This window comes from Heterodontus francisci, chromosome 8 (assembly GCF_036365525.1).
Source record: "Heterodontus francisci isolate sHetFra1 chromosome 8, sHetFra1.hap1, whole genome shotgun sequence".
Classification (NCBI taxonomy): domain Eukaryota; kingdom Metazoa; phylum Chordata; class Chondrichthyes; order Heterodontiformes; family Heterodontidae; genus Heterodontus; species Heterodontus francisci.
Window position 1 is genome coordinate 24,722,026 of NC_090378.1, and position 26,133 is coordinate 24,748,158.

General features: G+C 44.2%; 1 protein-coding gene across 1 annotated transcript in view; it reads left to right on the forward strand.

Moving 5' to 3' along the window:
* Positions 1-25,622, forward strand: part of LOC137372489 (very-long-chain enoyl-CoA reductase-like) — a 77,655-nt gene extending 52,033 nt beyond the window's left edge. Inside the window, exons 5-13 of the mRNA XM_068036359.1 lie at positions 1,957-2,060; positions 8,354-8,469; positions 13,054-13,159; positions 15,513-15,585; positions 15,684-15,727; positions 16,947-17,004; positions 18,112-18,200; positions 24,894-24,939; positions 25,044-25,622. Coding sequence (XP_067892460.1) covers positions 1,957-2,060; positions 8,354-8,469; positions 13,054-13,159; positions 15,513-15,585; positions 15,684-15,727; positions 16,947-17,004; positions 18,112-18,200; positions 24,894-24,939; positions 25,044-25,171 — 764 coding nt within the window. The 3' untranslated portion in view covers positions 25,172-25,622. The remainder of the gene's footprint in view (positions 1-1,956; positions 2,061-8,353; positions 8,470-13,053; positions 13,160-15,512; positions 15,586-15,683; positions 15,728-16,946; positions 17,005-18,111; positions 18,201-24,893; positions 24,940-25,043) is intronic.
* The last annotated feature ends 511 nt before the right edge of the window (positions 25,623-26,133 follow it).

A 26,133-nucleotide genomic window follows, 5' to 3' on the forward strand; every position in this document is an offset into this window, starting at 1 on the left:
GCTCAGTACTGACCCTCTGACAGTGCAGCGCTCGCTCAGTACTGACCCTCCGACAGTGCAGCGCTCGCTCAGTACTGACCCTCCGACAGTGCAGCGCTCGCTCAGTACTGACCCTCCGACAGTGCAGCGCTCCCTCAGCACTGACCCTCCGACAGTGCAGCGCTCCCTCAGCACTGACCCTCCGACAGTGCAGCGCTCCCTCAGCACTGACCCTCCGACAGTGCAGCGCTCCCTCAGCACTGACCCTCCAACAGTGCAGCGCTTCCTCAGCACTGACCCTCTGACAGTGCAGCACTCCCTCGGTACTGACCCTCCGACAGTGCTGCACTCCCTCAGCATTGCACTGGAATATCAACCTCGATTTTTTTGCTTAATTCGCTGGAGTGGGGAGGTGGGAGTGCAGTGGTAATGCCCCTAGACTAGTAAACCAGAGCCCAGGCTAATGCTCTGGGACATGAGTTCAAATTCCACCACAGCAGATGGTGAAATTTGTGTTCAATTAATAAATCTGGAATTAAAAGCTGGTCTAATGGCGACCATGAAATCATTGTTGTAAAAACATCTGCTGCCCCTGTCCTTACCTGGTCTGGCCTATATGTGACTCCAGCCGCACAGCAATATGGTTGACTTTTAACTGCCCTCTGAAATGGCCTAGCAAGCCATTCAGTTCAAGGGAAATTAGGGATGGACAATAAATGCTGGCCAATACCCATATCCCACAAATGCATTAAACAAAACCTTGAACGCAAAACCTTCTGACACAGAGGCAAAAGTGCTACTGACTGAGCCATTGCAGTCACTCCATCTACACCATATCCACTTATTCCCTTCTTCTGAACTTTCCCCAGACCCTTTTACCCTTTTCAAATATTTATCCACTGCCCTTTTCAAAGTCATTCTGTTTCCATTATGCTTTCTGGGAGGACCTCCCATGCCCGACCAACCCTCAGGAATTGTGCGGGTGCTTCATAGTGCTTGTCAACGAGCTTCCATACTGGCTCAACGGGACAACAGCATCCAGCATTGAGTTGGACAGACCAGAAAACACAAGGTTTATCCCTGATTTGTATTGCTTGAGCTTCATCTCAGCTGAGCTAAGGATGGCACAGAAAGGAGGAACACAGTAAAGTTGTATTAGAAATCCCTTTTGGTCACAAATGTAGAATGTCCTATTTATCCTTTCCTATCTTGTGTCTCTGCTTACCCAACAGAGAAGATACATTCCATTTTAATTCAGAATTTCATTTCTTTTCAGCAATTTGATCTTACCAGGTTTTCACTGTACGTAGATTGGTTTTGCCTCAATGACACATTAACAGGCATGTTGCGGTGTTTTGACAAGCTGAGCAGAGGTTGGGCACAAGTGACCATTTTTGCTGTGAGTTTTGACAGTGAGTGTTGGCAGGACACGCCGTCATGAGCGGACACCCGATCCTGTCTTTGTGCATGGTCCAAGTACATGCACCTCTTCAGAGTCTAGCTGGATGGTGACCAGGAGTGAGAATGCCAGCCGATTGCCATTTCCTTAACTGCAGTACTGAGATTAGCAAACTCAGTACAGTCTAGAGGCACCTTCCTGGTCCCTATAAACCAACTCGTCAAGGGATAAACTCAGTGATCCATGGGTGGAGCGAAAACATACTTTAAATCTGTTCACCAACTACTAGCCTGTGTGTACATTAATTCCCCTGGACTGCCTAATGCTGACTTCACGAGGATAACACAAAGGACTTAAGGTATCCTTAGTAAAGCACAATTAGCTTCAATCAATTCAGTCAATCTAATTTTTGTATTCAAATGAAGCAGTAAATCTTTTCCGCCTGGAACCTGGGTTCAGATCCAGCCAGATTTCTTCAATATTGCATTGTGAATAGTTTCAGTTTGGTTCCCCTTCTGAGTACAAGTGCTTTTGTACAGTAGCTGAACACCTCTTGCTAATGTTGCTTTGCTCCACAGAGGGCAAGTGTGTACGGGATGAAGAAATCCTGCAGACGCTCCCAGTCGGCACCACTGCTACCTTCTATTTCAAAGATCTGGGCCCACAAGTCGGTTGGACCACGGTGAGCATTCCCTTGTTCAGCAGGGCTGTCGATGGGTTCCACGTTCAGGAGTATCCTGGTCTGCTGGCAACAAATGTGGATTTGGGCAGAGTGCCAGCAAAAAAAACAAACCAAAATCATTGGCCAAAGATTCAGAGGAAAAATGAGGAGAAATGTTTCCACTGATTTTTTTCAGGATCTGGAACATTCTACCGGAAAAGATGGTGGAAGCTGATTCCATAAATAATTTTACGAAAAGGGAGTTGGACGCGTACTTGAGAACGAGGAATGTACAAGGTTATGGGGAAAAAAGCAGGAGGAAAGGATGAGGAAAGAGGAGAAAAGACTGGAATCCAAAAGAAGACAGGAGGTGGAGTGAGGGACATGGGTGAGAGGAAGAGGAGGTGGGGAGTGAGGGAAGAAGAGGGTGCAAGTGGAGAGAGAGGAGGGGATAAAGGGATAAAAGAAGCAAGGGAGGGGTGGATAGTGGGGAGGGGAGGGGGAAACAAGGAGGAGGAATGTTTGCTTAATGGAGTTTACCTGCAGCACAACGTCAGGGAGTATTTCTTTCACCACAGGAATAAATCCCCCAAAAAAACAATAAACCTAACGTTCCTCATTTAGAATATGAATGTGCAGCTACAGTGCATTCGGTAAGATAGGCCAAAGCAGCTCAAATACACCAGGCATTATTCCGTGAGTCTCTAAAATCGGGCAGTGACTATTTTCATTTCGTGAAATGCAGGCAGGGCTAGGACATTTCAGAAGATGAACTATCTGAACGCATCTACTGGCTCTGCTAAGGTGGGGGCCCCCATGGCTATTTATCGAAAATATTCTTGTTATAGGGCTGAGTTGATTCTTAGTGCCTGGGTGGGATGATGGCTCTCTCTGAGGAAATTGGGGCCACAATTATTTCTGGCTGGGGCTATAGGCAGTGGGGTGCCAATCCTTAGTGAATTAAATAAAAATGTGAAAATATATTTAAAAATTATATTCCACCATATGAAAAATAATACAGGTAATAAACTTGAATGGAAATATTATGAGCTAGAACTCAGATAGTCTATGGAGCAGGGAGGCATCGGAAGTGTCTGAAGACAAATGCTGTGGATAAATCTCACCTGGAGGGCAAAATGGCAAAAGTTAATTACAGTTACATATAAATTATAAATTTTAAAAGTTTGAAAAAAAACAAAAATTACCTCAAAAAAACCCACTGATACAATACAATGGTGGAGATTAATGGGCTGAGAAAAGCAATATTGTGGTCCAGAGTGCCACCAAATGGCCAGAGCCTGCAATGGCATGCAAAGCCCAAACCATTCTTCAACTATTCTCGTGCTCCCAGACTCACACTAGACCACACCTGGAGTGTTCAGTTCTGGGCACCACAATTTAGGAAGAATATATTAGCCTTGGAGGGAGCACAGTGCAGATTTACTAAAATTATATCTGGACTCCAAGGGTTCAATGATGGAGAGATTTCACAGTTCCGAAGAAGGGTCGCTGACCCGAAACGTTAACTCTGCTTCTCTTTCCACAGATGCTGCCAGACCTGCTGAGTGATTCCAGCATTTCTTGTTTTTGTTTCACAAACTAACATTGTATTCCCTGGAATTTAGAAGGTTAAGGGGTAATTTGATTGAAGTTTTTGATACTGAGTGGAACTGATAGGGTACAGAGAAATAAACAGTTTCTGCTGGTTGGGGAGTCTAGTCTAAAAATTAGAGCTTGACCTTTCAGGAGTGAAATTGGGAAATATTTCTTCACCAAAGGGTGGTAGAGGTTTGAAAGGTTTTCTGCAAATAGTAGATGATGCTAGGTCATAGAGTTATCCAGCACAGAAACAGGCCCTTCAGCCCATTGTGTCTGTGCCAGCCATCCAGCACCCAACTATTCTAATCCCATATTCCTGCACTTGGCCTGTAGCCTTGTATCCTATGGCTTTTCAAGTGCTCATCTAAATACTTCTTAAATATTGTGAGGGTTCCTGCCTCCACCACCTCTTCAGGCAGTGCATTCCAGATTCCAACCACCGTCTGGGTGAAATAATTTTTCCTCAAATCCCCCCTTAACTTCCTGCCCCTTACCCTAAAACTATGCCCCCTGGTTCTTGACCCCTCCACTAAGGGAAAAAGTTTCTTCCTATCTAACCTATCAATGCCACTCATGATCTTGTACACATCAATCGTGTCCCCCCTCAGCCTTCTCTGCTCCAAAGAAAACAACCCTAGTCTTTTCAGTCTCTCTTTATAGCTGAAATGCTCCAGCCCAGACAACATCCTGGTGAATCTCCTCTGCACCCTCTCCAGTGCAATCACATCCTTCCTATAGTGTGGAGACCAGAACTGTACAAAGTACTGCAGCTGTGACCTAACTAACGTTTTATACAGCTCCATCATAACCTCCCTGCTCTTATATTCTATGCCTTGGCTAATAAAGGCAAGTATCCCATTTGCCTTCCTAACCACCTTATCTACCTGTGCTGTTGCCTTCAGTGATCTATGGACAAGTACACCAAGGTCCTTCTGACCTTCTATACTTCCTAGGGTCATACCATCCATTGTATATTCCATTGCCTTTTTAGTCCTTCCAAAATGCACTACCTCACACTTCTCAGGATTAAATTCCATTTGCCAATGCTCTGCCCATCTTACCAGCCCATCTATATCTCCCTGTAATCTAAGGATTTCCTCCTCACTATTTACAACACCACCAATTCTCATGTCATTTGCGAACTTACTGATCATACCTCCTATATTCACGTCTAAATCATTAATGTACACTACAAACAGCAAGGGTCCCAGCACCGATCCCTGCTGTACACCACTGGTCACAGGCTTCCAATTGCAAAAACAACCCTCGACCATTACCCTCTGCCTCCTGCCACTAAGCCAATTTTGGGTCCAATTTGCCAAATTACCCTGGATCCCATGGGCTGTTACCTTCTTAACCAATCTCCCATGCGGGACCTTATCAAAAGCTTTACTGAAATCCATGTATACTACATCTACTGCTTTACCCTCTTCGACACATCTAGTCACCTCCTTGAAAAATTCAATCAAGTTAGTTAGACACGATCTCCCCCTGACAAAGCCATGCTGACTATCCCTGATTAATCCCTGCCTCTCCAAGTGGAGATTAATCCTGTCCCTCAGAATTGTTTCCAATATTTTCCCAACCACTGATGTTAGACTCACTGGCCTGTAATTACCTGGTTTATCCCTACTACCCTTCTTGAATAATGATAGCACATTTACTGTCCTCCAGTCCTCTGGTACCTCTCCTGTGGCCAGAGAGGATTTGAAAATTTGTGTCAAAGCCCCTGCAATCTCCCCCCTTGCCTCACCTAACAGCCTGGGATACATCTCATCTGGGCCTGGGGATTTATCCACTTCTAAGCCCGCTAAAACAGCTAACATTTCCTCCCTTTCAATGCTGATATGTTCAAGTATATCACAATCCCCCTCCCTGATCTCTACACCTACATGGTTCTCCTCCATAGTGAACACCGATTAGAAGTAATCATTTAAAACCTCACCTATGTCCTCCGGCTCCACACACAGATTGCCACGTTGGTCCCTAATGGGTCCTACTCTTGCTCTGGTTATCCTCTTACCCTTAATATACTTATAAAACGCCTTGGGATTTTGCTTTATCTTGCCCACCAGTGTTTTTTCATGTCCCCTCTTTGCTTTCCTACTTACTTTTTTAAGTGCCACCCTACACTTTCTATACTCCTCTAGTGCCTCTGCTGTTTTCAGTGCTTGGGATCTGCCGTAAGCCTCCTTTTTTTTTCCTGATCCAATCCTCTATATCCCTTGACATCCAGGGTTCCCTAGGCCTGTTAGTCCTACCCTTCACCTTAACGGGTACATGTTAGCTCTGAACTCTCACAATTTCCTCTTTGAATGACTCCCGGTGATGTGATGTAGACTTTCCTACAAGTAGCTGCTCCCAGTCCACTTTGGCCAGATTCTGTTTTATCATACTGAAATCGGCCTTCCCCCAATTCAGTATCTTTATTTCTGGTCCATCTTTGTCCTTTTCCATAACTACCTTAAATCTTACAGAGTTATGGTCACTATCCCCAAAATGCTCCCCCACTGACACTTCTACCAGTTGTCCGGCTTCGTTCCCTTCTCTTGTAGGACTTTCTACATACTGGCTCAAAAAGCTCTCCTGTATGCATTTTGAGAATTCCGCCTCTTTTAAGCCTTTTGCACTGAGACTATCCTGGTTAATACTGGGGAAGTTGAAATACTCTTCTTTTATTACCCTATTATTTTTACACCTCTCAGAGATTTGCCTACATACCTGCTCCTCTATTTCTTCCTGACTGTTTGGAGGCCTGTAGTACACACCCAGCCAAGTGATTGTCCCCTTATTGTTTTTAAGTTCTGCCCAAATGACTTCATTTGAGGAACCTTCTAAGATGTCATTCCTCCTTATTGCAGTAATTGACTCCTTGATCAACAGTGCAATGCCACCTCCTCTTTTATCCCCTCCCCTGTTGCGCCTAAAGATTCTATACCCTGGAATATTGAGCTGCCAGTCCTGACCCTCCCTCAACCATGTCTCTGTGATAGCAATAATACCATAATCCCATGTGCTCATCAACGCCCTCAATTCATCTGCTTAATACTAAGACTCCTTGCATTGAAATAGATGCAATCCAACCTTGCATTTTTCCCTTGTGCCTTACCAGGTCTATATTTGCTCTGCCATCCAGGCAGATTCACTTTCTGTTCTATATTACTCCCTACTGTACCTCCACTCTGTATCCCATCCGCCTGCCAAATTAGTTTAACCGCGCCCCCCAACAGAACTAGCAAATCTCCCAGCAAGGATGCTTGTCCCATTCCAGTTCAAGTGCAACCCGTCCAACTTGTACAGGGTCCACCTTTGCCAGAAACAGACCCAGTGATCCAGGAAACTAAAGCCCTCCCTCCTGCACCACCTCCTCAGCTATTCATTCATCTGCTCTATCCTCCTATTTCTAAACTCACTAGCACGTGGCACCGGGAGTAATCCAGAGATTACAATTTTCGAGGTCCTGCTTTTTAATCTGCTACCTAGCTCCCTAAATTCTTGTTGCAGGACCTCATCTATTTTTCTACCTATGTCGTTGGTACCAATGTGTACCACGACCTCTGGCTGCTCACCCTCCCCCTTCAGAATGTCCTGCAGCCGGGGGTCGATTGTTAATTTTAAATCTGAGATTGATAGATTCCTGTTAACCAAAGATATTAGGGGATATGGGGCAAAGGTGGATTCATGGAATTAAGTCAGTGATCAGCCACAAACTCATTGAATGGCAGGACAGGCTCAAGAGCTGAATGTCTTCCTCCTATTCCTTTGTGAAAGGGAAGAGAAGAGGAGACTGGGAGCCTGAGGGTTAGAGGAAAGCGGAGAATGGGAACAGGGTTGTGGTTGAATTGGGGAAAAGTGGGAGGGGATGGGAAACTATCTGAGTGTTGGGGTCGGAGAGGGATGTGTTTGGGTGATGAGGTTGCTGTGAGCTGTGAGTCAATCCAGGCCCCAAAAACTTGCTCAATAGAGTGGGCAGTTCCTCAGTTTAGGACCAGAATCCTTGTCCTTGGTAGGGGTGGACAATTCCGATTTGATCCAATCTCTAATCCTTGCTCTGTAAGAGGAGGATTCATCCATCAAGAGGAGTGGGAGAGGTGGTGGGGGGGGGGGTGGGGTGGGGGGGGGGGTTGTTGGTGGGAGGCATAGGTTCAGTGGAGGCTTTCACCAATGGTAGGGTCTTTCAATCCATGTTGACTGTACTTAATTAACCCAAGTCTTTCTAAGTGAGTATTCATTTTGTCTTGTATTATGATCTCCAAAACTTTACCCAGGCAGTTGGTTGGGGGTGGGTTTCGGTGGGGTGGGGTAGGGGGGGGCGGGGTACTACATTGGCTTCAGTGCTGTTTGACTGCAGAAGGGGGAAAAATATTCCCCGCTGTTTCCCTCCTGATTTCAATCTGTGATTGTCAGTGGATAATATCAGTATGCAATTGGTGGGCATGGATAGAATTGGGTGCAGCTGTAATGCCGCATTGTCAACAGGCCGGGTGTTACACACAGTCCAGGCTCCCATATGAATAATGGCATGAGGTGGGTACCAGAGGCCTGGCTGTATCTGTGGAGCTCCAACTCAGAGGTAATCACCATTGTCGGTGGGGGAGGGAAGGTGAATGGAGGGGAAAATGGGAGCAAGTTGGACGAAACGCAAACCTTGTGTCTACATTGTATTGAAATTAATTATCATGTTAAGCTTCCATCTGTATGTTCTTTGACTGTAGGTGTTCCTGACGGAGTATGCAGGTCCACTCTTTATCTACCTGCTGTTCTATTCCCGCCTGCCATTTATCTATGAAGAAAAGGATGAATTTACCACCAGCCCTTACACTGTGGTGCAGTAAGTAAATAGGTTTTGGATGCCTGTTATGAACACAACCCCCCCACCAAGCTCCAGTATAGTGGAGTTCTATGATCATCTGAGTTTGACTGTGGATTTAATAGAGGCCACTCTATTAAATAGAGGCTTTCATAAGATCCTTCATCCCATTGGTGGCGCAGTGGTTAGCACCGCAGCCTCACAGCTCCAGTGACCTGGGTTCAATTCTGGGTACTGTCTGTGCGGAGTTTGCAAGTTCTCCCTGTGACCGCGTTGGTTTCCGCCGGGTGCTCCGGTTTCCCCCCACAGCCAAAGACTTGCAGGTTGATAAGTAAATTGGCCATTGTAAATTGCCCCTAATGTAGGTATGTGGTAGAAGAATGGTGGGGTTGTTGTAGGGAATATGGGATTAATGTAGGATTAGTATAAATGGGTGGTTGTTGGTCAGCACAGACTCCGTGGGCCAAAGGGCCTGTTTCAGTGCTATATCTCTAAATAAATAAATAAATAAATAAAAAATAAATCACTGGTGGCCGTGCCTTCAATCGTCTAGGCCCTAAGTTCTGGAATTCCCACCTTAAACCTCTTTGCTTCTCTCTCCTCCCTGAAGACATTCCTTAAAACTAATGTTTTTGATCAAGTGTTTGTTCCAATGCTTCCTTCTTTGGCTCAGAGTCTGATTATGCTCCTGTGAAGTGCTTTGGGATGTTTTACTACATTAAAGGAGCAACATAAAGACCAATCATCTGACCTGCCACTCATCTTTGCGCAATTATATGCCTTTTCCTTAAGTTTGATGCTTTCTTTAACTTCTTTAGTTAACCACGGATGGTGGATCCTCCCCTTAGAATTTTTCTTTATAATAGGAATATACTTATCCTGAGTATTCTGAAATATCCCCTTGAATGTCTGCCACTGCTTCTCTATTATAATAAATAAAAACAAGAAATGCTGGAACCACTCAGCAGGTCTGGCAGCATCTGTGAAAAGAGAAGCAGAGTTAACGTTTCGGGTCAGTGACCCTTCTTCGGAACTGACAAATATTAAAGATGTCACAGGTTATAAGCAAGTGAGGTGGGGGTGGGGCAAGAGATAACAAAGGAGAAGGTGTAGATTGGACAAGGCCACATAGCTGACCAAAAGGTCATGGAGCAAAGGCAAACAATATGTTAATGGTGTGATGAAAATCAAAGCATTAGTACAGATTAGGTGTTAATGGACTGAATATTGAACTGCAGCAAGTGCAAGCATGAAAAAAAAACAGTGGGTAAGCAAACTGAACAAACTAAGATGAAATGAAATAAATGCAAATAAAAGGTTGTAAAAAATGAAAAAAAGAAGAAAAAAGAAAAAACAACTAAAAATGAAAGTAAAATGGGGGGCTGTCATGCTCTGAAATTATTGAACTCAATGTTCAGACCGGCAGGCTGTAGTGTGCCTAATCGGTAGATGAGATGCTGTTCCTCGAGCTTGCGTTGATGTTCACTGGAACACTGCAGCAATCCCAGGACAGAGATGTGAGCATGAGATTCATGAGATGTGAGCTTCTCTATTGATCTATCTCCTAGCTTTGTAACCCAGTTCACTTCAGCATTGCTTTAGAAAATCTAAGAAAGGGCAAGAGAGAAAATACATTGTAAGAATGGCAGTAGTTTTTTTTGGCCTGAATCACCTGAAATCGACATAACTTAAGCTGAAGGTCACGAAATTTTAAGTGCAAATTGCTTTCAGCCCAAATTGAGTTTTTGCAATCTTTTGCACTCATTTAAAAAACATCGCACTAGAAGATGACTCCATCCACAAAATTGGTTATGACCCAGGATGAATTAATTACCATTGGGAGATTCTGCTAATTACACTCATTTACAGTCCTTTAAGGAGGATCTAACAATTAAGCTTTTTTTGGCTGTAAGGATTTTGAAAACCTTTGAATTTGTTTTTTTTAATTACCAAGAAATGACTACTGTACCCCAATATATTTAGCAAATGGTTCTGTATAGGTTTTTTTTTTAACAAGTCATTTGCAGCAATTGAAGATCGGGCTATTTACAGGTGGAAAATTGACATTGTGATTCCAATGCTTATTTTTTGTGTTAAACCCTTTTTCTGCTGTATTAATGAACCTGCCCAAGTTACCAATCTTAAACACATCAAGAAATTTTTTTTGAAGGAAAATGTATTTTTTAAAATGCTGCCCAATTGTGCTGGTTCATGGCAGATTTTATGCCCAGCGATATGCTTGACATTCAATAGCATTACAATCGTTGAATCCCTCACTATTACCATTGACCAGAAACTGAACTGGAGTAGACTTATAAATACCGTGGCTACAAGAGCAGGTCAGAGGCTAGGAATCCTGTGGCGAGTAACTCACCTCCTGACTCCCCAAAGCCTGTCCACCATCTACAAGGCACAAGTCAGGTGTGTGATGGAATACTCTCCACTTGCCAGGATGGATGCAGCTCCAACACCACTCAAGAAACTCGAGACCATTCAGGACAAAGCAGCCCGCTTGATTGACACCCCATCTACAAACATTCACCCCCTCCACCTCTGACGCACAGTGGCAGCAGTGTGTACCATCTACAAGATGCACTGCAGCAATGCACCAAGGCTCCTTAGACAGCACTTTCCAAACCCCCAACCTTTACCAACTAGAAGGACAAGGGCAGCAGTTGCACAGGAACAACACCACTTGAAGTTCCCCTGTAAACCACCCACCATCCTGACTTGGAACTATATCGCCGTTCCTTCACTGTAGCTGGGTCAAAATCCTGGAACTCCCTTCCTAACAGCACTGTGGGTGTACCTACCCCACATGGACTGCAGTGGTTCAAGAAGGCAGCTCACCACCACCTTCTCAAGGACAATTAGGGATGGGCAATAAATGCTGGCCTAGTCAGCGATGTCCATATCCCAGGAACGAATAAAAAAAAATGTTGTTTTGCGACCTCGAGTGGTGCATACTCCCGTTGATGTCATTCAGGGCCAAATATTGTGAGTTTGAGGCCCAAGCCACCGATTGAGCTCATAACCTAAACTGACATTCTAGTACAATACTGAGAGAGTGGCACATTGTCAGAGGTGCTGTTGTTCAGATGAAATGTTAAACTTTGGCCTTCCCTACCTGCTCTGCTCTGGCGGTTCAGGCCAGGAAAGATCCCAGGGTTTTTGAAAAACAGCTCACTGAAACGTTGGGCTAGATTTTGTGTTGGAGGCAGGACTCCTGGTGCCTGGCTGAAAAGGTGGGGGAAAGCCCACCTCTGCCTTTTCGTGCCACCCCGGAGAGATCCTCCGGTCTTTTTAAATCTCAGTTTCAGGAGCTGGGATCCCCATCCTTTTAAAGATGGGGATCCCGCTTCCAAGATGGCCAATCAGAGGGCTGGCAACTCAGCAGTATTGGCAGCGCCACTGGGAGCAGTGACCACTGTCGGTACTGCAGAGACCTTGGACCCAGGTCCAGCACTGGTACTCCAGACCTCAGGTAAGTGAGGTGGGGTCGCAGGGGCCAGTCTGGAAGGCCCTAGCGAGGAAGGGTGGTAGGTTTGAAGTCCAGGGAAAGGGGGATCCCGGGGAGGGGGTGGGGTCAGCAGGTAAAGAGGTCCCAGCTGGGTTCCTCTGTGGGCCACAGATTGCCTACGATAGAGGGATTCCCCCCCCCCCCCAACCCAGCAGGGAGTGTACCTCGTTTTACAAGGCGCCTTGCCCGTGTGTTGGAGGCACCCCCCCAACCCCTTCCCCCACCCACCCCCCCAACCCCTTCCCCCACCCACCCCCCCCCCCCCCCTCCGCTGCTCGTAAGATACCAGTGGCAGTGGAAAGAGCCCCTTAATTGGCCATTAATAGGCCACTTAAGGGCCTCAATTAGCCTCTAGGCAGGAAGGCCATCATCGGCCTATCCCACCCCCGGGATGATTGCTTGGTTGCTTGGTAACGGGCCCTCTGCCACCCGTCACGATACTCTGTGACCCCCCCTCCGCCCGCCTCCGACTCTGCCTCGGGGGCTACATAAAATCCTATTAGCGCTGTTTCTCTCTCCACGGATGCTGCCAGACCTGCTGGGTATTTCCAGCACTTTCCGTTTTGATTTCAGATTTCCAGCATCTGCAGTATTTTGCTAGCCAGGGTTAAATTTAAAAGGGTGATTACGTTTTTTAAAAAATTCGTTCATGAGATGTGAGCATCACTGGCAAGGCTGCATTTCTTACTCATCCCTAATTGCCCTTGAGAAGACTGAGGTCACGCAGCCTCCTTATAATATTTAAATGACCTACCTGTGTCCTGGGAGTGGATTGGTTGCCTGCTCCCCGTCCTGCCTCTGTTAAAACTGGAAGTGGGTGGTCTCAGGGCAGGTTGGCTTTCGGTTTGAGATTTTTAACATTTTAACTGCCCACCTGACCCAAACTCACCCACTTTTGGGAGTTAGACTTTCCCCAAAGTTTCAGACCATTGACCTTTTGTCAGAACGGACAAAGGTCAGACGTATCGTGACCTGACCAGGAAACCCCTCACCTGGTTGAAGAAGTTAACAACAGGAGGCATTCAGCTGACATGGTGGTATTTTTCGGTATGCTGCAATATAGCTTTGCTCCTTGTCTTTTCCAGCTTGGCAGGGTTTTGCCATTCCTTCCATTATGTCAAAAGACTGATCGAAACTCTGTTTGTGCATCGCTTTTCTCATGGTACAATGCCTCTTCGAAACACTGTTAAGGTAAGTGCCTCCAAGCTGTTGACCTGCATTGACCTCTTACTACAACTTAAACACAAAGCATATTTCTATGAATATGTTCATTTAGAAATATTGTATACTTAAGTTGGAGCATAGGCGCTGAAACAATGCCTTCACAATGGAAGAGTATTGTGCATAATTACATTGGTTTAATTGCGGTTAAAGGGCAGCAAGTCTCGAATTCTATTTGCATGTAGGCCAAATGGTCGTCAAGTAAGTTTGGACTTTTGCAATGGCAGCCAATGTTGGAAATTACATGGGATGCATGCTAGAGCTTTTGCGAGCTAGATTAGCACTATATTCCACTTTCTCATTGAGAGATGTTCAGGAAACTGGCAAGAAGACACAGCTGCTGGAATCACTCGAGCAGGCAGGCCCAGTCAGTTGCAATGACTGCATTCATTCAATGAACAATATCGATAAAAAGCCTTTGCGGCATTTAAGATGGTTAAAGGAATTGTTCAATTTCTGTTACGACCAGGTGAGGAACGAGGTCTCAGGCTCCCCTTACGCCCCTTCTCCGGTTTGACCGCATCAGGGTTTATTCTTTTTACACAGTGATTGAACTTACCACCTCAGTGAGCACTTGCTCCTGTTACTCTAATATAATTGCAAATGAACCAATCAGACAGGTTTTTCTTTAGTTTAAACAAAAAAGATGTAAGCTTATTATCCTTATCACTCTAAACCAGTTAAAATTACTAAAATACGCTATGCATCCATGCCCACATTCACACAAGAGCCACACACAGACACACACTAATAGATTACAGAGGGAAAAACAAAGTTGGGAGGTTGAAGTAGAGTCCATAATAAAAATGGAATTTAAATACTGAAACTTAGTCTCAGATTCCTTAGTTGAAGTTGTAGTCCATCAGGACTTGCATGGCCACGTGCACGGGTCGGGCTTGCTTCTCAGGTTCTGGAAGGCAGAAGAGGGGCCTTATCCTTGTCCCCTAGTTGTTGACTGTAAGGATCTGTAGACTTGCATCCACCAGCTGCAGCTTGAGGCTTCTCTGGATCTCTGTTGGAGAGAGGGAGAGAGAGAGAGCGATGTTCTCTTGCTGGATCTCAGTTACTGTCTGCCTTCTGAGTCACCACTCACAAATCTCCAGAGTGGCCCAAGCGGTCACATGATATGACAACCTCTTTATGCTTGAATGAGATCTTCTGGAAGGGTCTCTGAAATTCAAGGCTCTCCCCTCATGCTGTTCAGACATACTTGGTGGGGTGGGCGTGGGTGGGTGTTTGGCTCTTTCAAAGTCAATGGGTGTTGATGCCTTTTGACAACCACATTGATAAGGTTATCTCAGATAAGTGAATCAGAGAGTACCCCATTGTTCTGGCTAGCTGAGGTTAATCACATCTGTCTCCAGCCTGATCCTTTTGTTTTTTCATAGGCAAATTGTGCGTGGTCATCTTGGCTGCTAGCTGTTCTGCCTTAAAAGTTATCTGTAACAATTTCCAGTAAAAGTCTCCGGCAAAGTTCCACATGATGAAATTAATACTTCCATTTGACGTGTGGTGTTTTCGTCACAAGGTATAAAAAGGGAAACTATTTCCTCTGGTACGGGGAGTCCAGCACAAAGGGACATAACCGTAAAATTAGAGCTAGGCCCTTCCGGGGTGATGTCATGAAGGCAGTTCTGGTCACCTCACTATAAGAATACTGAGGTACTGTCCGATAGATGAGAGAAGGGTAACAACTTTGGGTAATTCACTTACGAGAGAATCAGTCACTTTCGTGGAAGCCAAATAGAAATTGTGTTTTGGAATCGGCTATTTAGGATGGTAGGGCTCCGAGCCATTCTTGGGGGTCCCAAAGAAAACAAGGCAAGTTTGTCAACTTGAACTTGAAGCACTTACGTCGCTGGTTTGGCAAGAGGAAGGCAACAGTGGAAACAGCCTCATTTCTGCTCAAGTAAGACAAGTACAGGAATAGCCATTATTATAAGGGACACTGAGCCAAACAAAATACACACCATTTAGATGCACTTTTACTTTAATGAAAATAACCTCTCAGAATGTAATACCAACTGGACTGTGTCGATATGAATCATAAATGAACAGTAACAATGTAAATTTAAATCTATCTATAAATAAGTTTTTATTGGATGTTCTTATTAAGGATTGGTGCTTGTTAAGGTTATTTGAAATCTTTCCAACAAGATTTCTTTCAGACTCTTGACAACATTACTTTTGATCCAGTTTATCTGAGAGTAAAGACTTTCGGATTCTCAGTAGCTGCAGCGTGAATAACATTGTAAAAGAGCTGAACTTGTTCAATTAAAATGGTGCTGGCTGCTAGTCTGAAGGTTGGCTTTTGCCTTCACAGAACTGTTTCTATTATTGGGGTTTCACTGCGTGGCTGGCTTATTTCATCAACCATCCACTCTACACGCCTCCCTGTGAGTAACATGATATTGTGCCTGCTGCATTTCACGAGCTTTCAATAATCCATTTTTAAGCTATGTTTTATCCTGATTTGTTTTTCTGGCTTTTGCAGTGTATGGTGACCAACAGGTCAATGTGGCTCTATATACCTTCCTGGTAAGCCTGATCAATTGTCAAATGTTTACACTGCCTGCATTTCCATATGTTTCAAATCGGAAGTGTTAAGTTAGCAATGAAGTTAAGCAATGTGTAGAATGATAAGGTCTTATCATCTGCAGTTTATTATTATCGATTTTAAACTATCAACCACAAAGGTAATCAGTAGTTAACTACTGACTCAAGCAAGGCAATGATAGCAAAACAGAGTGATTAGACTTATCCCCATGTAACAAAGCTATAAAAATGTGGGGGGAAATTTCTGTTGCTTAGTGTGAGGAAATTCTACATATGAACATACGCACATATGAGTTAGGAGCAGAAGTAGCCCATTCAGCCCCTCTAGTTGTCTTCATACTCAGTTTTAAGATTTTACTGCACTTAGTGGAAATCTTTCCTGCCGTGGCAGTGATGCGTAGAAACATACTTAGCCATAGGATAGAAGGTGGGTCTTCACTTACCATGCTACACATGAGGGCTGGAGTCCAGATGTCTGCCAGATGCAGGTGGTTATATTACGCTAAAAGCTTTGTCTGACAGCTAATTCAATTGGATGTGGTCAGGACATCAATATCTATATGAAGCCTGGACAAAATGTGAATGGCTTTTCATCAGATTATTCTGGATAACAAATGCACCTTCAACAAACTTGATTGACAGTTCTATATTCAGAGGTCTATTAATTTGTGGAATATGTATAGCAACCTTTCCTGTCATTTTTAGTTCGGTTTAAAGTGGACAGCTGGAATCCATGCAGTAAATGACAATAGAACCTCACCCACATCCAAGCATCATATTAGGAAGTCTAAAGGAAGTCTTCCAATGTGTATGTCCTTCAAAAATCTGGTAGATTATTGGACTGTGTCAGAGATACATTCTAAGGAAGATATTTGAATCCTTGTGGACCGATTTCAGCAATTGATATTTATAATTATTTGTGCTCTTAGTATCTTGCTGTAGTTTTATGCTTCTGTGTAATTAATTTACTTTTAAGTAAATTGGACCACTAGTTTTAGCCTGAATGCAGTGGCCTGGCAACATTTATCACCTTTATAATCAGACAACCTTTGAAAATTAGAAATAAATTCAAATTCCAGCCTGGACTGTGATGCTGTCACTCTGGGTACAGCTAACACCACAGTTGTAGCATCTTAAAGGGTATGCTTTGCAGACTATGTGAGAGAGTAATTATATCACAGTGATTTATGCATCATTGTAGGTGTGTGAAATTGGAAATTTTTCGATCCATATAGCCCTGAGGAACCTGCGTTCAGAGGGTAAGCACCACTCTACTCTTCTGTTGCTTTTCTATTTGTGATCTATTTCCAACAATGTGTTTCTGAGCCTGGAGGTTAAGTTAGAAAGCATCACCTTTTGAAGCTGACTTGAATCCACTCCACCCTACATGTAAAACCCCTTCATTATACGACAATTCTATTAGGAATTGTATATTTACTGTTCTTCAGAAGGATGGAAATAGAGGATACAGAACGAATAGAATGAAATAATTTCCAGGCATACAGTATCTTTCATGTCCTCAGAATCTCCCAATTCATTTAGCAGCCGATTAATTACTTTTGTAGATACCAACAGTGTGGCCAACATGCACACAGCAAAGGCCCACATGCACTAATGGGATAAATGACAGTTATTGGTGGTGGTTAAGGAACATATGTACTGCAGGACATTAGGGGATCTCCCTTGCTTTTTGGAATAGTGCTGTTGAACTCTTTCCGTCCACCAGAGCAGGCAGATGAGGCCTTGGTTTATCGTCTCATCCCAAAGCCATCTCTGAAGGATGAGCCTAGATTATGTGCTCAAGACCTATATTGGGACTTAAACCCACAACATTCTAACTCAGAGGCGAAAGTGCCACCACTGAGGTATGGCGGACACTTAGGATGGACGATGTAGTCTTTTCTGGCCCTGTACAATCTTGTGCACTTTACAGTATAACAACACAGAAACCTTATAACCGAATGCCATTATGTATACTGCTCAGAAATATTTTCAGTAAGAATCTTGTACCTTTTACAGAACATTATAAGGATCAGCTGTCAAGAGTAGAACATTTTCAAAAATAAAGTCTCACCTACATGCATAAGCTGATATTAACTTGTCTCGTTGCTTTCTCTTTCTGGGTCTGCTAGCTGCTCACTGCCTGTTCTGTTTTTTTAGATATCTGGTAATCACTGGCTCCTGTTTGCTGTAATTCACATCACAGGGATTTAAAAAGATTGTTGCATAAGTCAACTTGTGAAAATCTTAAGCCCAACGTACATCACACAGGAAGCTTGTTCAAGGTCTCAGGGTGAGAAGACTATCCCTTGTGTGTGCACATTATCTATATTTATGATGAACATGTGTCTTTTTTTTTCCGGCAGGATCCAAGATGCGCAAAATTCCTTACCCAACAAAAAACCCTTTCACTTGGCTCTTCTTCTTTGTGTCTTGCCCCAATTACACCTATGAGGTATGTTCTCTGTCGGGTGCACTCACTCAGTTGTTATCATTTATAGCCTGCACAGATGCTGCATGAAACCAACTGCACATCTATCAAATGACTTTTTTTATTCATTCATGGGATGTGGGCGTCGCTGGCTAGGTCAGCATTTATTGCCCATCCCTAATTGTCCTTGAGAAGGTGGTGGTGAGCTGCCTTCTTGAACCACTGCAGTCCATGTGGGGTAGGTACACCCACAGTGCTGTTAGGAAGGGAGTTCCAGGATTTTGACCCAGCGACAGTGAAGGAATGGCGATATAGTTCCAAGTCAGGATGGTGTGTGACTTGGAGGGGAAACTTGCAAGTGGTGGTGTTCCCATGCATTTGCTGCCCTTGTCTTTCTAGTTGGTAGAGATCGCGGGTTTGGAAGGTCTTGTCTAAGGAGCCTTGGTGCGTTGCTGCAGTGCATCTTGTTGATGGTACATACTGCTGCCACTGTGTGTCGGTGGTGGAGGGAGTGAATATTTGTGGGCAGGGTGCCAATCAAGCAGGCTGCTTTGTCCTGGATGGTGTCAAACTTCTTCAGTGTTGTTGGAGCTGCACCCATCCAGACAAGTGGAGAGTATTCCATCACACTCCTGACTTGTGCCTTGTAGATGGTGGACATGCTTTGGGGAGTCAGGAGGTGAGTTACTCACTGCAGGATTCCTAGTTTCTGACCTGTTCTTGTAGCCACGGTATTTATATGGCTACTCCAGTTTAGTTTCTGGACAATGGTAACTCCTAGGATGTTGATAGTGGGGGATTCAGCGATGGTAATGCCATTGACTGTCAAGGGGAGATGGTTAGATTCTCTCTTGTTGGAGATGGTCATTGCCTAGCATTTGTGTGGCGCGAATGTTACTTGCCACTTATCAGCCCAAGCCTGGATATTGTCCAGGTCTTGCTGCATTTCTATTTGGACTGCTTCAGTATCTGAGGAGTCGTGAATGGTGCTGAACATTCTGCAATCATCAGCGAACATCCCCACTTCTGACCTTATGATTGAAGGAAGGTCATTGATAAAGCAGCTAAAGATGTTTGGGCCTAGGACACTATCCTGAGGAACTCCTGCAGTGATGTCCTGGAGCTCAGATGATTGAACTCCAACAACCACAACCATCTTCCTTTGCGCTAGGTATGACTCCAACCAACGGAGAGTTTTCCCTCTGGTTCCCATTGACTTCAGTTTTGCTAGGGCTCCTTGATGCCATACTTGGTCAAATGCTGCCTTGATGTCAAGGCCAGTCACTCTCACCTCACCTCTTGAGTTCAGCTCTTTTGTCCATGTTTGAACCAAGGCTGTAATGAGGTCAGGAGCTGAGTCGCCCTGGCGGAACCCAAACTGAGCGTCACTGAGCAGGTTATTGCTAAGCAAGTGCCACTTGATGGCACTGTTAATGACATCTTCCATTATTTTACTGATGATTGAGAGTAGGCTGATATAGCGGTAATTGGTTGGATTGGATTTGTCCTGCTTTTTGCGTACAGGACATACCTGGGCAATTTTCCACATTGCCGGGTAGATGCCAGTGTTGTAGCTGTACTGGAACAGCTTGGCTTGGGACGCAGCATGTTCTGGAGCACAGGTCTTCAGTACTATTGCTGGCGTGTTGTCAGGGCTCATAGCCGTTGCAGTATTCAGTGCCTTCAGTCGTTTCTTGATATCACTCGGAGTGAATCGAATTGGCTGAAGTCTGGCATCTGTGATGCTGGGGACTTCAGGAGGAGGCTGAGATGGATCACCAACTCGGCACTTCTGGCTGAAGACTGTTGCAAATGCTACAGCCTTATCTTTCACGCTGATGTGCTGGGCTCCCCCATCATTGAGGATGGGGATATTTGTGGAGCCACCTCCTCCAGTTAGTTGTTTAATTGTCCACCATCATTCATGGCTGGATGTGACAGGACTGCAGAGCTTAGATCTGATCCGTTTGTTTTGGGATTGCTTAGCTCTGTCCATTGCATGCTGCTTATGCAGTTTGGCACGCAGATAGTCCTGTGTTGTAGCTTCCCCAGGTTGACACCTCATTTTGAAGTATGCCTGGTGCTGCTCCTGGCATGCCCTCCTGCACTCTTCATTGAACCAGGGTTGATCCCCGCTTGATGGTAATAGTAGAGTGGGGGATATGCTGGGCCATGAGGTTACAGATTGTGGTTGAGTACAATTCTGCTGCTGATGGCCCACAGCGCCTCATGCATGCCCAGTTTTGCATTGCTAGATCTGTTCGAAATCTATCCCATTTATCACGGTGGTAGTACCACACAACATGATGGTAGGTATCCTCAATATGAGGGCGGGACGTGGTCTCCACAAGGACTGTGCGGTGGTCACTCCTACCAATACTGTCATGTACAGATGCATCTGCAGCAGGCAGATTGGTGAGGATGAGGTCAAGGATGTTTTTCCCTCTTGTTGCTTCCCTCACCACCTGCCACATACCCAGTCCAGCAGCTATGTCCTTTAGGACTCGGCCAGCTCAGTCAGTAGTGGTGCTACCGAGCCACTCTTGGTGATGGACATTGAAGTCCCCCACCCAGAGTACATTTTGTGTCCTTGCCACCCTCAGTGCTTCCTCCAAGTGCTGTTCAACATGGAGGAGTACTGATTCATCAGCTGAGGGAGGGCGGTCGGTGGTAATCAGCAGGCGGTTTCCTCATCCATGTTTGACCTGATGCCATGAGACTTCATGGGGTCTGGAGTCGATGTTGAGGACTCCAAGGGCAACTCCCTCCTGACTGTATACCACTGTGCCGCCACCTCTGCTGGGTCTGTCCTGCTGCTGGGGCAGGACATACGCGGGGATGGTGATGGCAGTGTGTGGGACATTGTCTGTAAGGTATGACTCCGTGAGTATGACTATGTCGGGCTTTTGCTTGACTAGTCTGTGGGACAGCTCTCCCAACTTTGGCATAAGCCCCCACATATTAGTAAGGAGGACTTTGCAGGGTCAACAGGGCTGGGTTTGCCGTTGTCGTTTTCGGTACCTAGGTCGATGCCGGGTGGTCTGTCTGGTTTCATTCTTTTTTATTGACTTCGTATCGATTAGATACAACTGAGTGGCTTGCTAGGCCATTTCAGAGGGCATTTAAGAGTCAACCACACTGTTGTGGGTCTGGAGTCACATGTAGGCCAGACCAGGTAAGGACGGCAGATTTCCTTCCCTAAAGGACATTAGTGAACTAGATGGGTTTTTATAACAATCGACAATGGTTTCATGGCCATCTTTAGACTAGCTTTAAATTCCAGATTTATTAGTTATATTTAAATACCACCTGCTGCTGTGGTGGGATTTGAACTCATGTCCCCAGAGCAATACCCTGAGTCTTGTTGACTAGAAGTTACTGCAATTAGATTATTAAAAGCACTGCTGCAGGGTTTGAAGGTATTAATTTTACTCTTAATGTCCCTTGTTATCTCATGTACTGGATGTAGAAATTAGAAACATAGAAAAAAAAATAGGAGCAGCAGTAGGCCATTCGGCCCTTTGAGCCTGCTCCGCCGTTCAATACGATCATGCCTGATCATCCAAACTCAGTACCCTGTTCTTTCTCCCAACTCCCTTGATCCCATTAGCCCTAAGAACTATATCTAACTCTTTCTTGAATATATTTAATTATTTGGCCTCAACTGCTTTCCGTGGTAGAGAATTCCACAGGTTCACCACTCTCTGGGTGAATAAATCTCTCCTCATCTCATTCCTAAATGGCTTACCCCTTATCCTTAGACTGTGACCCCTGGTCCTGGACTCTCCCGCCATCAGGAACATCCTTCCTGCATCTAGTCTGTCCAGTCCTGTTAGAATTTTGTAGGTTTCTATGAGATCCCTTCTCATTCTTCTAAAGTCAACGAATACAAGTCGAATCGACCCAATCTCTCTTCATACTTCAGTCCTGCCATCCCAGGAATCAGTCTGGTGAACCTTCACTGCGCTCCCTCCATAGCAAGAACATCCTTCCTCAGATAAGGAGACTAAAACTGCACACAATACTCCAGATGTGTTCTCACCAAGGCCTTGTATAATTGTAGCAAGACATCCTTGCTCCTGTACTCGAATCCTCTCACTATGAAGGCCAGCATACCATTTGCCTTCTTAACTGCTTGCTGCACCTGCATACTTACTTTCAGCGACTGGTGCATAAGGACACCCAGGTCTCACTGCACCTCCCCCTTTCCCAATCTATTGCTGTTCAGATAATAATCTGCCTTTCTGTTTTTGCCAGATAACCTCACATTTATCCACATTATACTGCATCTGCCATGTATTTGTCCACTCACTCAACCTGTCCAAATCACACTGGAGGTTCTCTGCATCCTCCTCACAGCTCATACTCCCACCCCCACCCAGCTTTGTGTCATCTGCAAACTTAGATTTATTACCTTTAATTCCCTCATCTATGTCATTAATATATATTGTGAATAGCAGGGGTCCTAGCACTGATCCCTGCGGTACCCCTCCAGTGACTGCCTGCCACTCGGAAAAAGACCCATTTATTCCTACTCTGTTTCCTGTCTGCCAACCAGTTCTCTATCCATATTAGCACCTTACCCCCAATCCTATGTGCTTTAATTTTGCATGCTCATCTCTTATGTGGGACCTCATCGAAAGCCTTCAGAAAGTCCAAATACACCACATCCACTGGTTCTCCCTTATCTATTCTACTAGTTACATCCTCAAAAAAATTCCTGTGGATTTGTCAAGCATGATTTCCCTTTCGTAAATCCATGTTGACTTTGTCCGATCCTGTCATTGATTTCCAAGTGCTCTGCTATTACATCTTTTATAATGGACTCGAGCATTTTCCCTACTACTGATGTCAGGCTAACCAGTCTATAATTCATTGTTTTTCTCTCTACTTCCTTTTTTAAATAGTGGGGTTACATTAGCTACCCTCCAGTCCGTTGGAACTGTTCCAGAGTCTATAGAATTTTGAAAAATGGCCAGCAATGCATCTACTATTTCTAGGGCCACTTCCTTAAGTACTCTGGGATGCAGATTATCAGGCCCTGGGGATTTATCGGCCTTCAATTCCATCAATTTCCCTAACACCATTTCCCTACTAATACTGATTTCATACAGTTCCTCCTTCTCACTAGACCCTATGTTCCCGAACATTTCTGGGAGATAATTTGTGTCTTCCTTTGTGAAGACAGAACCAAAGTATGTATTTAAATTGGTCTGCCATTTCTTTGTTCCCCATTATAGATTCGCCTGTTTCTGACTGTAAGGGACCCACATTTGTCTTCACTAATCTTTTTCTCTTCACATATCAATAGAAGCTTTTACACTCAGTTTTTATGTTCTCTGCAAGCTTACTCTCATACTCTATTTTCCCCTTCTTAATCAATCCCTTTGTCCTCCTTTGCTGAATTCTAAACTGCTCCCAATCCTCAGGTTTGCTGCTTGTTCTGGCCATTTTATATTTCTCCTCCTTGGATCTAATACTATCCCTAATTTCTTTTGTAAGCCACGATTGAGCCATCTTTCCTGTTTTATTTTTGCACCAGACAGGAATGAACAATTGTTGTAATTCATCCATGCGCTCTTAAAATGCTAGCCATTGCCTATCCACTGCCAACCCTTTAAGTAACTTTCCCCAATCTATCATAGCTAACTTGCGCCTCATACCTTCATAGTTTCCTTTATTTAGATTCAGGACCCTAGTCTTGGAATCAACCCTCTCACTCTCCATCTTAATGAAGAATTCTATCATGTTATGGTCACTCTTCCCCAAGGGACCCCGCACAACAAGATTGTTAACTAATCCTTTCTCATTACACAATACCAAGTCTAGGATGGCCTGCTCTCTAGTTGATTCCTCAACATATTGGTCCAAAAAACCATCACGTACGCACTCCAGGAACTCCTCCTCTACAGTATTATCGCTAATTTGGTTTGCCCAATCTATATATAGATTAAAGTTACCCATAATTACAGTTGCACCCTTATTGCATGCATCTCTAATTTCCTGTTTAATGCCATCGTCTACATCACCACTGCTGTTTGGGGGTCTATATACAACCCCCCTGCATTCAGTGCAGATTATTATTTCTCTGTTACGCTGCAGCAATGATATCAGAAACTGTGCTGGTTTCTGGTGATTCCACACCTTACAGCCTGTCCTCAGAAAGTAGTGAAGTGTTTAAGCACCTATACCTCAAAAACTGTAAATAAAAATAATGCCAACACTGCCCAGAGCTCCTTTCAGATGTTAGAAGCACAATTCGTACAACTCCCCACAGGTTAACCTTCCTGAATCTCAAACCTGGTTCAATTGGTGCTTCTAAGCTATCTTTGTATCTGATAGGGGCTGCTAACTGACTGAGTTGGACAGGGATCTGGCAGAAATTGTTTGTCTGCACTCTGTGTGTAGTGAAGGGAGAAAAAGTTATTGGAAGAATCTTTTTCTGTCAACACCTGAATCCCTTGATCAGATTACTAATAATAATCACTTGCTTTCGTCATGAATGTTGTACTTAATATAAACTAAAATATTGAGGAACAGCAGGTTATTAATTTGCATTTTGTTGTTTCTGAAGGGATCGGCCCTAGCTAGAAAGAACATAACCATTATGTTTCTGACTATGCAATTTGCTGTATGGCTGTTAAAAGCGAGGAACTAAACTGGCTAATAGTCATAAGTCCAAATCATGATCGTCTCACTCTGCTTCTTAACTTATAGGTGGGATCCTGGATTGGTTTTACCATAATGACACAGTGTCTTCCAGGTAGGACAATATAAATCAAAAATATTCAACAGAAGTGCAGAAAAAGAGTTTCTAAATGCATGTATGCAATTCTCATTTAATCTTTTCTTTACTTTGCCTTCCAGTTGGTCTGTTTACCCTGATAGGTTTCTTCCAGATGACTGTCTGGGCTAAAGGGAAGCATCACATGTACCTGAAGGAGTTTAAGGATTATCCCACCCTGCGCATGCCAATAATTCCTTTTTTGCTATAACGTAGCACAATTTGAAACCACGTAGCACCAAAAGGAACAAAGCCTTCTTGGCAGAAATTCTCGTTCTTATTGACATACTGACGTTCTGTACCAGGCCCTTCAATACATGTCAAACTTTAGCATGGGACTGCAAATTTAAACTGCTCACAACTATGCTATTGACTCAAATCTCTGGTTGTAGCGCACTACCCTAACTTAAGAATATTGTTGGTTGATTATCGTTACATTATAAACCAGATTGATCCAAGACTAGAAGCTCCCTCATTATCTTACAGTAACCTCACCTTATTGTGGTGCTCAAATGTTTAGGCACTTCTCAAACTGCACAATGATATCCTTTGATACTTTACTGTATGCTAAGCATGTTTGCTGTTGACTTGAGTGTAAAGGTAGAGAGCTTTGCTGTTACCGAGATTTAGTTTTGAAATAAACACAGATGCTGACAGCAAAGCCTGTGTGTTATTTTGCAGATCCTTTGCTAATGCTGTTTCTATCTGAATAAAAAGTTTAGCTGAAGTGTTTTCTGCTCTTTTTAGATCCATAAGTGAAGGAAGCAATGAGAGATATTCTAGAGATTCCATTGAGTTATGTCCTGGCAATGCATGTGCAATAAATACCACCCAATTAAACGTGCACATAAAGAAAGACTTGCATTTATATAGTGTCTTTCCCAACCTCAAGACATCCCTAAAGTGTTTTACAGCCAATGAAGCACTTCTGAAGTGCAATCACTGTTCTTATGTAGGAAATACAGCAGCCAATCTGTGCACAGTAAGTTCCTCCCAAGAACAATTTGATAATGGCCAGATAATCTGCTTATGATGTGTTATTGGTTGAGAGATAAATATTGTCCAGGAGGGAGAATTCCTCAGCTCTTCCTCATAATAGAGCCATAGGATCCTCTACATCCACCTGAGAGGGCAGGTTAGGCCTCGGTTTACTGTCTCATCTGATGTAAATGC